The sequence below is a fragment of the Aquarana catesbeiana genome, linkage group LG03, assembly GCF_042186555.1.
Source record: "Aquarana catesbeiana isolate 2022-GZ linkage group LG03, ASM4218655v1, whole genome shotgun sequence".
In the NCBI taxonomy this organism is placed as follows: Eukaryota; Metazoa; Chordata; class Amphibia; order Anura; family Ranidae; genus Aquarana; species Aquarana catesbeiana.
In genome coordinates, this window is record NC_133326.1 from 259710960 (window position 1) to 259728117 (window position 17158).

The 17158-nt window shown below is 44.4% G+C and overlaps 1 protein-coding gene across 2 annotated transcripts in view; it reads left to right on the forward strand.

Moving 5' to 3' along the window:
• OSBPL8 (oxysterol binding protein like 8) overlaps positions 1 to 17158 on the forward strand; it is a 411605-nt gene that overhangs the window by 148843 nt on the left and 245604 nt on the right. For both annotated transcript variants that reach the window (XM_073620008.1, XM_073620009.1), the window contains exon 4: positions 17017 to 17053. In XM_073620008.1, the coding sequence (XP_073476109.1) occupies positions 17017 to 17053 (37 nt within the window). The remainder of the gene's footprint in view (positions 1 to 17016; positions 17054 to 17158) is intronic.

A 17158-nucleotide genomic window follows, 5' to 3' on the forward strand; every position in this document is an offset into this window, starting at 1 on the left:
AAAAGGGGGTGCCCCGGGGATTTTTTGGGTAAAGGGTAGTAACCAGAAATGGTTACAAGCGCATAAAAATATACAAAATGTATTGAGTACAAAGCAGTAATAGAATTAATACACAAGGTATATCAACCTAAAAGCAAATTAGTCAGACTAAATAGTTACAGAACAGTTAGATTCTGAGACACACAGTTGATCTCATAATGAGAGGCCAAACTATGTGCGTGTACACAGGAGATGCAGCATGTTTCGGAATATAGGTATGGATAATTAATACCTTTTAGGCTCGATTCACACAGGGGCAACACGACTTCAACGCGACTTTGCAACGCGACTTCAACCCGACTTCAACACGACTTGTGGATCCGACTTTCAATGAACGGGGATCCGACTTGGATCCCCGCCACTGTGTTTGGTATGAATCTTTAGGGGGAACTCCGCGCCAAATTTTAAATAAAAATCCGGCATGGGTTCCCCCCCCCCAGGGGCATACCAGGCCCTTGGGTCCGGTATGGATCTTGAGGGGAACCCCCCTACGCCGAAAGGACGGCGTAGGGGGTCCCCCCAATCCATACCAGACCCTTATCCGAGCACGCAGCCCGGCCGGACAGGAATGGGGGTGGGGACGAGCGAGCGCCCCCCCCCCCCCCTCCTGAACCGTACCAGGCCGCATGCCCTCAACATGGGGGGGTTGGTGCCTTGGGGGAGGGGGGCGCACTGCGGCCCCCCCACCCCAAAGCACCTTGTCCCCATGTTGATGAGGACAAGGGCCTCTTCCCGACAACCCTGGCCGTTGGTTGTCGGGGTCTGCGGGTGGGGGCTTATCGGAATCCGGGAGCCCCCTTTAATAAGGGGGCCCCCAGATCCCGGCCCCCCACCCTATGAGAATGAGTATGGGGTACATCGTACCCCTACCCATTCACCTAGGGAAAAGTGTCAATTTAAAAAAAAAACACTACATAGATTTTTAAAGTATTTTATTAGACAGCTCCGGGGTCTTCTTCCGACTTCGGGGGTCTCTCCGGTTCTTCTCCGCGCTCTCCGGGTCTTCTGCCGGGCTCCTCCGCTCTCTTCTGCCGCTCTTTTGCTAAAGCGGAGGAGCCCGGTCTTCCGTCTTCTGCCCTCTTTTCTTCTGATGTTGACACGACGCTCTCTCCAGCTAGAATGCTCTCTGTGCACTCTGCTCTGACTTATATAGGCGGTGACCCCGCCCCCTTATGCCGTCACAGTCCCTGGGCATGCTGGGACTATGACTGCATAAGGGGGCGTGGTCATTGGGCGATGACCACGCCCCTAAAACGTCACAGTCCCAGCATGCCCAGGGACTGTGACGGCATAAGGGGGCGTGGTCACCACCTATATAAGTCAGAGCGGAGCGCTCAGAGTGCATTCCAGCCCCAGAGAGCGTCGTGTCAACATCAGGAGAAAAGAGGGCAGAAGACGGAAGACCGGGCTCCTCCGCTTTAGCAAAAGAGCGGCAGAAGAGAGCGGAGGAGCCCGGCAGAAGACCCGGAGAGCGCGGAGAAGAACCGGAGAGACCCCCGAAGAGAAGAAGGCAGCAGACCGGGCTCCTCCGCTATAGCAAAAGAGCGGCAAAAGAGCAGAAAATAGCGGAGCAGCCCGGCAGAAGACCCGGAGAGCGCGGAGAAGACCCCCGAAGACGGAAGAAGACCCCCGGAGCTGTCTAATAAAATACTTTAAAAATCTATGTAGTGTTTTTTTTTTAAATTGACACTTTTTCCCTAGGTGAATGGGTAGGGGTACGATGTACCCCATACTCATTCACATAGGGTGGGGGGCCGGGATCTGGGGGCCCCCTTATTAAAGGGGGCTCCCGGATTCCGATAAGCCCTCCGCCCGCAGACCCCGACAACCAACGGCCAGGGTTGTCGGGAAGAGGCCCTTGTCCTCATCAACATGGGGACAAGGTGCTTTGGGGTGGGGGGGCCGCAGCGCGCCCCCCTCCCCCAAGGCACCAACCCCCCCATGTTGAGGGCATGCGGCCTGGTACGGTTCAGGAGGGGGGGGGGGCGCTCGCTCGTCCCCACCCCCATTCCTGTCCGGCCGGGCTGCGTGCTCGGATAAGGGTCTGGTATGGATTGGGGGGGACCCCCCACGCAGTTTTTTCGGCGTAGGGGGTTTCCCTCAAGGTCCATACCAGACCCAAGGGCCTGGTATGCCCCTGGAGGGGGAACCCATGCCGGATTTTTATTTAAAATTTGGCGCGGAGTTCCCCCTCAAGATCATCTGAGCACAAGTCGCATGCCGAAGTCGGATCATGCGAGACGGCGATCCGACTTCAATGATAGTCAATAGGCTGAAGTCGGATCAAAGTCGGATCAAAGTAGTACAGGGAGTACGCTCTGAAGTCGGAGCGACCTCAGTAGTGTCTATTAAGACGCTCCCATTCACTTAAATGTGAATCTCTTTCTGGGGCGACTTGGGGCGACTTGAGGGCATACAAGTCGGATCCCAAGTCGCCCCAGTGTGAACCGAGCCTTACAGGGGCTGGTTTGAGATGAGCTGTTATGTCTGCTAATAAAACAGCAGAAATATAAAAAAAAAAATGTATGAGAATAAACAAAATATGCAAATCTAAGAACACAGTAGGTAATAGTAGGTAATAGCATGGCATATAGAGATGGCAGGTAATACTCATAGTATAACTATCTTTTGTGAATTAAAGTACAAATCAGGGTGTACACATCAGGGTTGCCTGTGCCAAGTCGGTTAGAGTATGTTGTATGGCGTGAGTGGAACATAAAGCATGCCTGCCGACAAGACACCCTAGGTGATCCGTGCAAACTTCTTGGCATATTCCCTTGTGGCCATTGCAAATACATGGATTGCAGAAAAAACATACAATTACCCAATGGCTGGATCTTTACCCCTAGACACTTTGCCAACTGTCAGACTGTGGGAGTTGTATACCTCCTACAATGTGGTTGTGGTTGTTATTAAATAGGCAAAACCATATAGAAACTGTGGCAAAGAATCTACCGCCACATCCGGGTTATGCAAACCAGCAACCCTGGTCTCCCTTTGGGAAGACATGTGGCGCAGGCCCCACAGTGGCCACTTTCCCAAGGTGTCCATTCTGGTGTTGGACCGAGTGCATCCCCGTTCACGAGGAGGAGATCTCAAAAAGCTCCTCCTACAGCGTGAGCTGAGATGGATCTCGGATGTGAATGCTACCTCTCTACCAGGCCCCAACGAGGCCTTCAATCTGAAGCCCTTTTTATGGGGCTTCACTTCTGGAGGTTTTGAGAGGGACATGTGAACCTATGATCCCAATATCACTAGGTAGATCTATTCCTGTAGACATACTGCCAACCCACCCATTTTATATATGTGATTGGGAACAGTAACAAGTTTTACTAATTGGCGACAGGGTAACACCCCCACATTGGCCCCCACCTTCCCCTTTTTCCCTACCGTCTCTCCACTGTCTTCCCACTTCTCTCCCCCCTCTCTCTTTTTCCCCACTCCCCTCCTCCCCCTTCCCCTCTTCCTCTTTCCCGCCCAGGCTATCCCTATGCACCACTGTAATGAGCTCTGCTGTGCAAACTTTGGCCATTCCTGCTCTTTTAATGTCTATTTTTAGAACCATTTATGCTCAATAAATATGATAATGTGATTTCCTATTAAGTCATGCATCTGTTATCCATACTGTTAACATTTCTGTGATTTTTGTATTTTTGATGTTCAGGTTGGGCTTCACTTTCTCCATCCCTGTTCTATCGCACATGCTTTGAAGATTTTTGTATAGTGACTTCTTCCCATCGTCTCTGTTGCCTTTTGGACACCAAGGCTCCCCGCAACGCGGGGGCCCCCTGGAGCTTTTTGCATCTCGGGCATCCCTCTGGGTTCAGTTTTTTCTGCTACGCTATGAATCGGCGTTTCACGTTGATTCGCGTGTGCGCATTCTGGTCCTATTAATTCAACCTGAGACGTACCGCCAATCTAGCATGTCGACGACCTTGCGACGTCTGACATCATTGTGCCGTGTTGTGCAGTTAAGCCGGATGCCGCTTGTGCCGGGGGAATCATCTGGCAGACAAGTCCTGATGCACACCTGGTATACAAGTGATCGGTAAGGCTCATCACTTGTGTTGGGACCACCGATCACCTGATACCTACCAGCCCGATCCATTGGACCATGCCCACACTCTGGGCGTGTATACCATGTGACCCCCTCACCCTTATAAGACAGGTAAGCTTAGTCTTCCATTGCTGCACATCTATGACCACACAACGTCCCAGATTTGGGATATTTACATCAAAAGGCAACCATAGGTAAGTGCCTTTATGGATCTGGTGTCCTACTGCCTTCTCACTGCCTTTATACCCTACTGCATGGGTCACCTGACCCATTGGGAGTGGTAGGCTTACACCATGATACCCTTTATGGCGATGCATCCCCATGCATGACATAGCGATGCATTTATACACCTTATATTATTATATATCCTTTTGGGTCTATTAGTTCATGTTCCTTACATAGACACGTTTTGTGCCAGATCCGTCTCCAAAATTTTGGTTGATCCTTAGGGGGTGGGGGGTGGGGGCAGTGTCTTTCTTTTGTCGGCAGGGATGCTTTATGTTCCACTCACGCCATACAACATACTGTAACTGATTTGGCTTGGGCAACCGTGTATCATCAGCGCTGTGGGGACGCATACTTATCAACTGTGTGTCTCAGAATCTAGCTGTTATGTAACTATTCCGTCTGACTAATTTGCTTTTAGGTTGAGATACCTTGTGTATTAATTCTATAACTGCTTTGTACTCAATAAATTTTGTATATTTTTATATGCTTGTTACTCCCATTTCTGGTTACTACCCTTTGCCCAAATAATCCCCGGGGCACCCCCTTTTGCAATTTTCTCTTTTTGTATTGGGATGTGGCGAAGGTTTCCAGTACCATATCTATAGGTGGTTTTCCTCCATATATATGAAGCTCTATAGAGGTAGGTGTAAGGAAGAAATTTGTTTAAACAGGATATTAGAAATCATGTTGAGAGTTTACTCATTTATGTTTAAAGCAATCAATGTCTGAGATGCATTTGAGACTGGACTATTGATTTTTGACGTGACACTTTTAGTTTTTGGTATCCTCCTCCATCTGTGGAGATGCTGGTTGAGCGCATTTAAAGCCAAACTAAACCCATCCTTTTAACTGTTTCCCAAAGTCATTGCATTCCGTGAATGATAATTGTCATGAGTGCTCGCAGCCCAACTGTGAAACCATCAAATGGCTGGTGTCATAAATGATCACATGTGCAGCAAAATGACAACTGCATATCAAACAGAGGCTAAGGTGGCAGCTTCCTGTAAAGCAGCGGTCGCCAAACTGCTGCCCTGTGCTTGCTTTTATCTGGCCTTTGGGGCAAAATTTCATCCACTGATGCAAACAATGGGAAATAATTCCTCCCACTAAAACCAACAGTGGGGCACATTTCCTCTCAATCACACCAATGCTGGGTGACAATTTATCACAATGACACTGACAATGGGGCATAGTTTCTCTCACCGACACCAACAATGGGGCACAATTTCTCTCAAAGACACCGATGGGGGGGCTATTCCTCACAATGACACAAATGATTTAGAACAATTCCTCACAATGACACCAATAATGGGGCCCAGTTTCTCTCAATCACATCAACAATGGGACCCAGGGACATAAGTGATTGGGCAAAATTCCTCCCAATGACACCAACGATGGGGCACAATTCCTCCCAATGACACCAACGATGCGCCACGATTTCTCTGAATGACACCAATGATGGGGCACAATTACTCCTACTGACAGAAGAACTTTAATCGTTTCTGGTGGAAGCCAGACAAACGTTCGCTTTCATCTACAGTATATTGGGGTTGTTGGCAGATGAAAGGGTAGGCGGGATCAGTGTGATTAGGGATAAGCAAATATGTCTGGGTTTGGTTTTCAGGGAGTTCATCGAACCCAGAACAAAAAATATCAAACTTAAAGTTGAGCCTCATTTGAAGTTTGTGGGAGGCAAATCTTGATAATCAATTATGGCAATTTTTAAGGCTAATCGGCAATGGGTTGTCAAAAAAATCTGTTTAGCTGGGTACATGTACCAATGCAAAAACACTTTTTTGAGAGGGTCCTCCTTTTAATGCGACTTTGAGAACAGCATATGAAAGACACCAGTCCTTTTTAAGCTGCATATATTATGAGACGGTACAATTTTCACAGACAGTACAGAATACAGTGTTGCTGACGCTGTCCATAAAGTTGTGCTGTTCTGTAACCCCTATGAGAGAAGAGGATCAAGGGGCCGCAATGAGGACAGTCAAGGGAAGGCTATTGTATTCTGACATGGAGGAACTCCCTCCGTCAGAATACCCAGATCAACACTTGCATCCATTGGCTTTCCAGCATAGGCCGGCTTCTGGTGAACAGACAGCAGTTCACATGGACTGAAAGTCGATCAGTTCCTATTGAACCTGAAAATTTCCCCCAAATTTTTCCAGCTTAGTTTGTGGTCTTTGTTATAATGCAGTGTCAGGTGCACAGCTATTATTATTTTGCCCAGAAGGTTATATGCCAGCTGCCATTATTTTGTACAGAAAACCTTCCCTGCTTTTCACCAGCATGTAGACGGAGGGGTAGAAGGGTTGTTAAGGTGCTAGCAGTGAGGAGAAAAATATGGGGCAGCTTCAGAGCGTTTCATCTCTCCCCGGTGCTGGGGTGAAAATCGGGGGACCTACTGCCACCATCCCAGTGCGAACCCAAAATGCAGCTCTTTGAGGATGTGCTGGGACAATATCTGCTGCGTTTCCGGATGGTGGCCAGATCACCCGCACTGGAGGCATAGCTGAAGAGGAGAAACCCATGGCTGTAGGCTGCCTGCCGATCCACATCACAGATGGATGGGCAAACAGAGGAAGGTCAATCTGGCTTAAATTGGGAGGCAGAGGTTCTGCGGCGGTAGCAGGATTTTTTTGTGTGTTTTTTTAAAAGTGTTCACAGGTTTACATTTTTTAATTATAATTTTTTTTTTTTTTTTTTACTTTTTTTAAAATGTATTTTTCTTGTAAGGCCGTCCCTGCCCTGGTGGAAAAAAACTTAGTGTGGTTGCAGCAAAATACAGTATACTACCTACACTCACACTACACTATTAAAGAATATCTAAAGCCAAAATGTTTTTTTAGCTTTGGATACAGTATTGAATGGTTAAATCCCAGAGCAGTTATTTATTTATTGTTTTAATATGTCTGGCTATAATTGTTGCGGTAAAGCCACGGTTCAGCTGACTGCTTTTACTACCCTCCAGCTGCCCGTGTGAAAGAACCTGGTACCCCCCAAAAAATGTTGGCTTTTCATACTTTAAAAATCCTCCCTTCTCAGTCTGTAACAAATCACAAGGCATTGGTATGCGCAATGCTGAAAGAGCTAATGAATGCTGTACATTCCACTACTGTAAAAGAAAATTGTATTTGCTGTGTCAAATCCAGTGTGTCTAATGTTTTGATCCTTCTGAGGTAAAAATAGACTCCAGTAATGTATGCCGATTTATTTTTAACAATGATTAAGAGCAGATTTGTTTATTTCTGGAAATAGCAATTGAGATGGATAATGAAGTGATCATTTCTTGAAAAGAATGTAAGATTTTATTTTTTCAGCAGCTGGTAAATTTAGTCACAGGTTTTCTGTTGCATTTCAGAAAACTTTGTGCTGTAATTTAAAACAGTAAAAATCTGTATATGATTCTGATTTATGCGACATTTACAGGGTAGACTTGTAGTACCTGAAAATACAAAGAGGTAAAGTAGGACAACCTGAAGCAGCAGGGGAGCCTTTGATGTTGGCAAAACTTACATCTGCATTGGTGTAGTGATGTGAGAATAAATACGCTTTTATTTATGTACAAGTGTTTCAGTAAATTTAATTTAAAATTAAAGGTAAATATGCTGAAATTGCCAATAAGGAAGATTATATTTTGAATGTTTTTGCTTTTAAACGGAGATTGAGAAAACCTACTTGCTCCTGGTTTATTTATTATTATTACTGTTGCTATTTTGACATTTTTTTCAGGCTGAAACATTGTAGTTTGTTTGTTTCCTGGTGCTTGCGTAGGCTGGCCCTTTGGCGTGTGTCAGTCCTGAAATGATGTCACCCGTTGGTAATGAGCCATCGATCATCTCTGTATGTGCTACCTTTATAGTGCAATCCGTGTTCCTCAGGTGGGAGTATGTTTAGAATCAAAAGCGTATCTGAATTATGTGCCAACTATTGAATTCAGCATTGCTGCCTAAATTAAGTTTCATAATGCACTCATAATGTACATCTCCTAGAAATAAAATGGGCTTGTTATAATTACCGCAATGGAGCTCTGGAAACTGGGGTCAGTAGGTACGGACAAGCACTGTTAATTTCGTCGAATAAAACCGACTAAAACATTTTAGTCGACTAACGTAAAACTAAAACAATTGAGATGACTAAAATACAGCTAAATGGCATTTTAGTCAAAGGACTAAAACTAAAACTAGATTGAAATTTGACATCAAAATGAATATGGTCTGTAGTGCATGTTCATACCTCAATAGCATAAATAATAACCTATTAGATTTTTTACTCCAGCAGTATATAATGAGTTCGGAAATTGTACGGAAATGCTTAAATAACACATTACAATTTAACTACACCCATTCGATTTTAGTTGACTAAAATGTCATAGAGATTTAGTCGACTAAATACGACTAAAACAATTGCAGAAGACTAAAATGGGACTGAAACTAAAATGCCATTTTAGTCCTAAGACTAAGACTAAATCGAAATTTGCTGCCAAAATTAACACAGCTGACAAGCTGCTTAAAGCAACCAATCCAAAGGATTAGATAGTGTGACTTGAAATAAGGGAAGCGTTAAAGAACGTATATACGTGTGTGTGTGTGTGTGTGTGTATGTATGTATGTACACATCTGGTGGCAGGCTAGTGACAAGCTGCATCTGGTGGCAGGCTAGTGACAAGCTGCATCTGGTGGCAGTCTAGTGACAAGCTGCATCTGGTGGCAGGCTAGTGACAAGCTGCATCTGGTGGCAGGCTAGTGACAAGCTGCATCTGGTGGCAGGCTAGTGACAAGCTGCATCTGGTGGCAGGCTAGTGACAAGCTGCATCTGGTGGCAGGCTAGTGACAAGCTGCATCTGGTGGCAGGCTAGTGACAAGCTGCATCTGGTGGCAGGCTAGTGACAAGCTGCATCTGGTGGCAGGCTAGTGACAAGCTGCATCTGGTGGCAGGCTAGTGACAAGCTGCATCTGGTGGCAGGCTAGTGACAAGCTGCATCTGGTGGCAGGCTAGTGACAAGCTGCATCTGGTGGCAGGCTAGTGACAAGCTGCATCTGGTGACAGGCTAGTGACAAGCTGCATCTGGTGGCAGCTCAGGGCTCCAACTGAATCTACATTATTGTGAGTTGAACTATTTAAGTATGTATTATAATGTAATAATATAAATAATGCGCTTTAGTCTTGATACCATGGTGTCGGATGATTAAAGCTTAAAGTGCTAACACAACATATCCTGATTCTGCTGTTGAGTTTTCTGTACCGCTGTTCTAGAGAGAGCCGAAAGAGAATTCTTGCCGATAATGGTGCCGAAAATGGGGCGGGGCCTGCTGGGTGGGGCCCCGCCCCTGGTGCCACCCATCACAGTGTCATGGTGTCATTCTGGAGAGCCTGTCCTTACTCTCTCCTTCTCCCCTCCCCTCCCTCCTCGTCCATGTTGCAGGCAGCCTGTGGGGTCTCTGTGTAATGTCCCTCTCTCCCCAAACGGTGGCTGCATATGGATCCTCAGCCGATGTGTAAATCGGCTGTGCAGGAGCTCGGTCATGCTGTTTACTCTGAAAGTGAAAGTAAGGGAGAGGTATCTAGCAGTGTGTGCTGTGCTCTCTGATTCCCCCTACAGTGCAGTACCCGGCATGGAGATTGAAGGTACAGAGCTGCAGCTGCCAATTTTTAAAAAGGCTGTCTATATATGTTTGTATGCATGTGTGTTTTTATATATATATGTGTGTGTGTGTGTGTGTGTGTGTGTGTGTTTTTATATGTGTATGTTTATATGCACTGGTGAGGCACAGGCAGGCTGCATGACGGGCACTGGTAGGCTGCTGGGCAGTGGTGAGGCACTGGTAGGCTGATGGGCACTGGTGAGGCACAGGCAGGCTGCAAATGATGGGCACTGGTAGGCTGCTGGGCACTGGTGAGGCACAGGCAGGCTGCAAATGATGGGCACTGGTAGTCTGCTGGGCACTGGTGAGGCACAGGCAGGCTGAAAATGATGGGCACTGGTAGGCTGCTGGGCACTGGTGAGGCACAGGCAGGCTGCAAATGATTGGCACTGGTAGGCTGCTGGGCACTGGTGAGGCACAGGCAGGCTGCAAATGATGGGCACTGGTAGGCTGCTGGGCACTGGTGAGGCACAGGCAGGCTGCAAATGATGGACACTGGTAGGTTGCTGGGCACTGGCAGGCTGCATGTGATGGGCACTTGTGAGGCTGCATTGATCTCCTGTAGTATGTCTGCAGTCTCTGACCATCTCCTGTAGTATGTCTGCAGTCTCTGACCATCTCCTGTAGTATGTCTGCAGTCTCTGACCATCTCCTGTAGTATGTCTACAGTCTCTGACCATCTCCTGTAAGTATGTCTGTAGTCTCTGACCATCTCCTGTATTATGTCTGCAGTCTCTGACCATCTCCTGTAGTATGTCTGCAGTCTCTGACCATCTCCTGTAGTATGTCTGCTGTCTCTGACCATCTCTTGTACCATGCCCCCAGTCTCTGACCATCTCCTGTACTATGTCTGCAGTCTCTGACCATCTCCTGTACTATGTCTGCAGTCTCTGACCATCTCCTGTACTATGTCTGCAGTCTCTGACCATCTCCTGTACTATGTCTGCAGTCTCTGACCATCTCCTGTACTATGTCTGCAGTCTCTGACCATCTCCTGTACTATGTCTGCAGTCTCTGACCATCTCCTGTATAAAAATATTTTTTAAAAACAGTCACTTTCGGTATTGGTGCTGTTTCGGTATCGGTTTCGGCACCAAAAAAACCATTCGGTGCATTACTAGTCTTGACTTTTATATTTGCTTTTTTGATATATCCCCTTAAGTATTTGGGGAATTGCTATTGCTTTTTCTGTCTGCGTATTTGATATACATACATAGTATATTATTGCACCTAAAAGTGATATTTAAATTTCCAGTACATATACACACAGTAGATTAGTTCACCTAAAAGGATTATTTAACTTTCCAGTAGAGGATAAAAAAGATAAACCATTGTATAATTTTGTGAAATTATAAATTGTAAATAATGGACCAGGACCAGTGGGAACACCCCAAGTCATGGATGCTCAACCCGTGGCCCTCCAGCTGTTGCAAAACTACAAGTCCCATCATGCTTTTGGCTTTAGGAGTTGTGCTTGTACCTGTCAATCTTGCAATGCATCATGGGACTTGTAGTTCTGCAACAGCTAGAGTGCAACAGGTTGTGCACCAATGCCCAAAGGTATACTGAAAAATCCAAAATGTCAAGGTGGGTATACAAGGGAAAAGAAAGGGTAGGAAGAGCTTACCAAACCATTCCGCAAGACATATAATGGGACACAAGTTGTTGCATCCCTCCAGACTACATACATAACTGAATTATCACTTCTGGGTGGACTGACAGTTGAATATGTGCTCTTTATATAGATACATGGAAAATGTATCCTTATCGGCCGCTTCTTTTGCTATCAAAAACCTTCAGGCACTTATAGCATGCCTATATAGGCGTGTTCTTAATTTACAGACTGATAAGCTGTGGTCGCACATTGCAGTGCTGAAAGCATATGAGGAGAGCAGTACACCCCAGGCATGGGGAAACCTCTGACCATGTAACTGAATACATCCACAATATGCTTCTTTGCATTTCAGAAATTGCTTCCAGATGTGCTCCTTGATCTTTTCTCTGGAGACCAGATTTAATTCTGTTTTAGTCTGCAGCAGCTCTCTCCTTTTTGGGAAACATTTGCTGGCTTGCAGAGTCTTATCTAAAATAGACATGTTTATTTGTGTATGACATCTATAGAAAAACTTGTAATGGAATACGAGAACTAGGTTGGAATACGTCTTCATGGCTTCCTGTGGAAATGGTGTACTTCACAGAGAAATGGGACGTGCCAGGTAGCATGCTTTAGTCAATTGCCGTTCTGAATAATCGGGATGAAAGATGTATTTATAAATAAGCTAGACTCACTTACATAAAAGACTGCTATAGCAATGTTGTATTGTATTATGATAACTCTAAGTATGATAACTCTTATTGTATTATGATAACTCTAATACTTATAATGGTAGTGTTCAGTATATGCAATGGTTTTGATTTAAAAGTGCTTTTATTTACAGTTTTTCCACGTTTATATGTAGACCAAGCTTACCGACAGAAGTTACAGTGACAGGGGTTGGGCCAAACTATGCTACTGCCAAGGGGTGCTTACAACTGTCACCTTTTTATTTACAGATTTTTTTAAATTTTTTTTATTTAAGACATTATTTGACATAAAAGAACAGACCATAGATTAACTTAATGCATTCTATTCATTAAAAGATAAGTTCATAAAAGATAAGTTTAGAGAAAAACAATAAATGCACATTTTTTTTTTGCAGATAAAAAAATGTGCATTATTATTATTTTTTTGGGGGGGGGGGGGGGGGGGGGGGCTGTATGCATTGCACCAGCAATCAGCAGATCACCAGTGCTATTGTGTGCCTGTACATCTCATATGGGCAAGCAGATACAATCTGACAGAAAGAAACATAGAGAACTACAAGCTGACAGCCGCAAAGGATGTCGGGACAGAGCTGTGTGAATGAATGACATGGCTGTGTGGGCGAAGCCCCGCATGGCCACGCTGATTCCAAAAAGTGACAGCTAGTACGGAGAACTTCAGGCAGCAGCTTCAGCATAGGGAGCATGTTACATGTTCTACCCTAAAAACGAGGGGAACATCTAGCATGTGCCCAATGGTGAACTTCTCCTTTTAAGGTAAAAAAAAACCTTCTGGATCCACCCCCTTATACTTATTTGAGCTCTATCCTGATCCAGCAACATGCATGAGAGCAGCAGCTCTCCATGGTCTCTCTCTCCTCATTGGCTCACAATTGCTCCTGCTGCTGTCAATCAGTCAGTGAGCCAATGAGTAGAGAGCGGGGTTGGGGCCGAGCCATGCTCTGTGTGTGAATGGATAATGTCGGAAACGAGCCTGCTTGAGCAAGAGGCTTGCTATTGGGGGCACTCAGCGGAGAGGAATTTGGACCACCAGCGAGGGACCCAAAAAGAAGAGGTTTGGTGCTGAATACACAGGTTATGTACACTCTTGCATGTTGTGCGGCCCCTTTGCAGTCATGTTCATTAGCCCTAAAAATTGAATAGCAGAATAACAGTAGTCTTATGAACTTGGCGTCTACCTCTGCTTAGGATTTTTACCACCCTAAAATTAAGCCTTTCTCAACCCCTGGGGTTCCTCCAGAGGTTCCTAGGGGTTTCTTGAGCAGTGAACAATGGTGGATATTGAGCTCCAACCTGCACCATCAGTAAAGGAGGCACATTTCCACTAACATCCAATGTAGGGCTCACTTCTATAATGACTTGCAAAGTAAGAGGACACTTGTCATATGATCACTAATGTAAGGTGGGCCCTTCTCCACTGACCCCTAGTGCAAAGGGACATTACAAATTTCAGTCTCTTTACCTTCTACCTGCTGTTATTGTTCATTTCGTGATTATTGCTGAAAATAAATTAATTATATAGCGCTAATGTATGATGGACTGTAGATATATATTTTAGCAGAGTATTTCTAGGAGCTTGAAATTATTTTAAGGGTTCCTTTAGTGCTGATAAAAGCTGTTCTAGTAGGTTGCCATGGTTGAGAGCCTGGAATTTCCCTTTCCAGCCTCACACCTTACTGATGGTCCATTACTGTTCTAGGCAGCCTCACTAACTAATAATAAGATGTAGCGTTGGGAGTGGTGAGACCATGGCTATTTGACATATGCATAAGTGCATCCCAGAATGCAAGGCTCCCAAGGCACTCAGTAGGGAAACTATAAAGGAAATGCTTGTACAAGGCTTTAGGTTTATTATAAGGGCTTCCTATGTGGTTGTGTATAAAGAATGTTTCTTTTGATATGAGTCTGTATGTAAGTGTTTGATCTCTTCAGCTTTTCTCTTTATATTATGTGTGTACATACTAGTGTTGCTGTGGGTGAGGTTTTTTTCCACAGTATAGTAACGTCAGAAGGCTTTTGTTTTTTCCTATTGCTTTTATTATTTTTACATGTTGTGACAGAGAATGGACCTCATCTTAAAAAGACCCTGGCAACAACTTAAAATATAGCATGTAAAATCAAGTATTTTACATACTTTGCAGGGTTTATGCATTTCCATACATTATTTTTTAAATTCAGTTGCAATGTGCATTTTAAAGCTGAATTCCAGGAATTCAGTGACTTTGCAAAAAAATGCAGGCACACCATGAGTTAAACTAAGTTGAATGTGACCTCTGGGACTTATCACTGTTACTATCATGTGACTGGTTTATTGCACTCATAGTTACATAGTTAGTCTGGTTGAAAAAAGCCACAAGTCCATCTAGTTCAGGGGTCCTCAAACTTTTTAGACAGGGGGCCAGTTCACGGTCCCTCAGACTGTTGGGGGGGCCGCACTATAGTTTAAAAAAAATATGAACTAATTCCTATGCACACATCTTATTTGTAGTGCAAAACAAAAAAACAGGAAAAAACAGTACAATATTTAAAATAAAGAACAATTGTAATCAATATGAACTTATCAGTATTTCAAAGACTCCCCTCATTACAGAACCACTCCCAATCACAGACCCCCCCCCCTCCCCATCACAGACTCACCCCATAACAAAGCCCCCCCATGACAGATCCCCCCATCACAAAGCCCCCAACACAAACTCCTCTCCATCACAAAGCCCCACATAACAGATTCCCCCCATAACAGACTCCCCCATATCACATACTTCCCCCATCACAGATACCCCCACAACAGACGCCCCATCAAAGACTTTCCCCATAACAGACTCCGCCATCATAGATCCCCCCCATATCACAGACTCCCCCCATATCACAGACTCCCCCCCCCGTTTCTTTACCCCTCAGCTCACTCCTTCAGTCTCCTCATGTATCACTAATTTACGAACAGATATATCAGTCTGGATGTCACACCGCTTCCTCAAGCTTAATCTATCCAAATCCGAACTTATTTTTCCTCCCCCATGTGCCTCTTCCCCTAATCTCTCCGTCAAAATTGATGGCACAACTATAAGCCCATCCCCGTATGCCAAGGTCCTAGGTGTAGTCCTGGACTCTGAACTCTCCTTTAGGGCCAACATTCAATCACTGTCCAAATCTTGCTGCCTCAACCTCCGCAACATCTCCAGCATGCCCCCCTTTCTAACCAATGACACAATAAAATCATTGGCCCTCTTATGACTCACCTCCCTCTCTTCCTGGCATGATGTCATAAGCCTAGGCTAATGACCAGACAAGAAACAGGAAGTGGGCTGTATAAGGTGTTTACTGGTAGAAAAAAAAATCTTTTACTTTCCAAAGTTAAAACAACAAGGGCAGAAGATTTAATAGATGGAAAGATGAAAAAATGACTGAAGGTCTGCTTTAAGCGACAACTCTGAGTTTGCCAGGGCTGGTGTCCTCACGTCCAACATGGTGGTGCGCAGCAGCAGTCTCAAGACTTTTAGAAGTCTACACAAAACAGGTAGATAAAAAAATATGTATATTATGCACATATCATCAGGATCAACCGGTATTTTATAAATTTCTTTGACACTTCCAATAGTATATTTTACAGACCAAAAGGGTTTTCATACACGTTAATGAAAAACAAGGTTTAGACAACTCTGCTTTCTCAAAGAACCACTCTTGAATAAGTGTTCTCACCAACAGAACGTTTCTGATGAACTGGTCGAAATTCACTCAGTGGGTGGTCCTATCTGGCAGACATCCCTGGATTGAAAAATCAAAGGAGCTGAGCAGAAAAATGTCATCTGAAAAGAGGGTGCATCTGTGAAAATGGAATAGCTGAAGTTGAAGACTCGTCTATCTACGCTTTGTAGCGTGGATGGAGGAATCTGTTTATTTTTTGCTTTTTTTCTTTCAGCATTTAGACTGAATGAAAAATGCGATCAGTGTATAGCCAGATTAAGAGCCAAGGGATTTTTTACCATGGAGCTGAAATACCTCTTATAGAAATTAGCTACAGTGATCAAAATTGCAGACTTCCTTATACTCCACCATAAGTCTTGTTTACTGTATTCTACTTTACCTGCATTGGAGGTCATTACTGTATGTATGTATTGGTATTTTGTATGTGAAATAGTTTTACATTTCCATTCCACAGTATACGGTCTATACTTTATATGTGTAAATAGTGTTGCATACTCCCTACTTAATACAGAAACCAGTAGGTTAAACAGATATTCTCTACGTATAATACATTTTAAAGCAGGACGCTGCTTCAGGCTTTAATATACCTTTGAAAATGTCATTAGATTAGAATTATCACTTGTCGTATTTCTTTGTAATAAGCAAGAGCCTGCATTTGCCTTGACCTGTCAGACTGAAAATATATGGCTTTTAGTCGAGTTTTCTTCCATTAGTGAAAATGCTATTTCAACCTTTCTAGCAATACAGACCTTTAGATTTGCGTAGCACATTGATCTCTGCATTTTAACTTAGGGGGGCCTGAGGCATTAACCTATAAATACATGCAATGTGCACCATTTTTTTTAATGTACATGTTTTGTTTAACCTAGCTTTTGTATGTCTGAGCACAAGTTAACATTATGTATTTCCTCTCTCCCTTGCTCTTCACGACGCTGCTGTATTTACCATCGCAACATCTCATTTGCCCTTGGCACTGGATTGCTGCTCTGATTCCCTTTCTTACCAATTCTCAAACAGCCTCAATCTGAGATCAAAGACACCATTGGATCAACACGTAAGTGTCTAAGCATGTTTATTTGTTCTATGACACACCAACAGGAAGTGTTTTCTATGTTCATTCATGCAATCTATGTTGAAATTGGAAGTTTTAAGTACAACA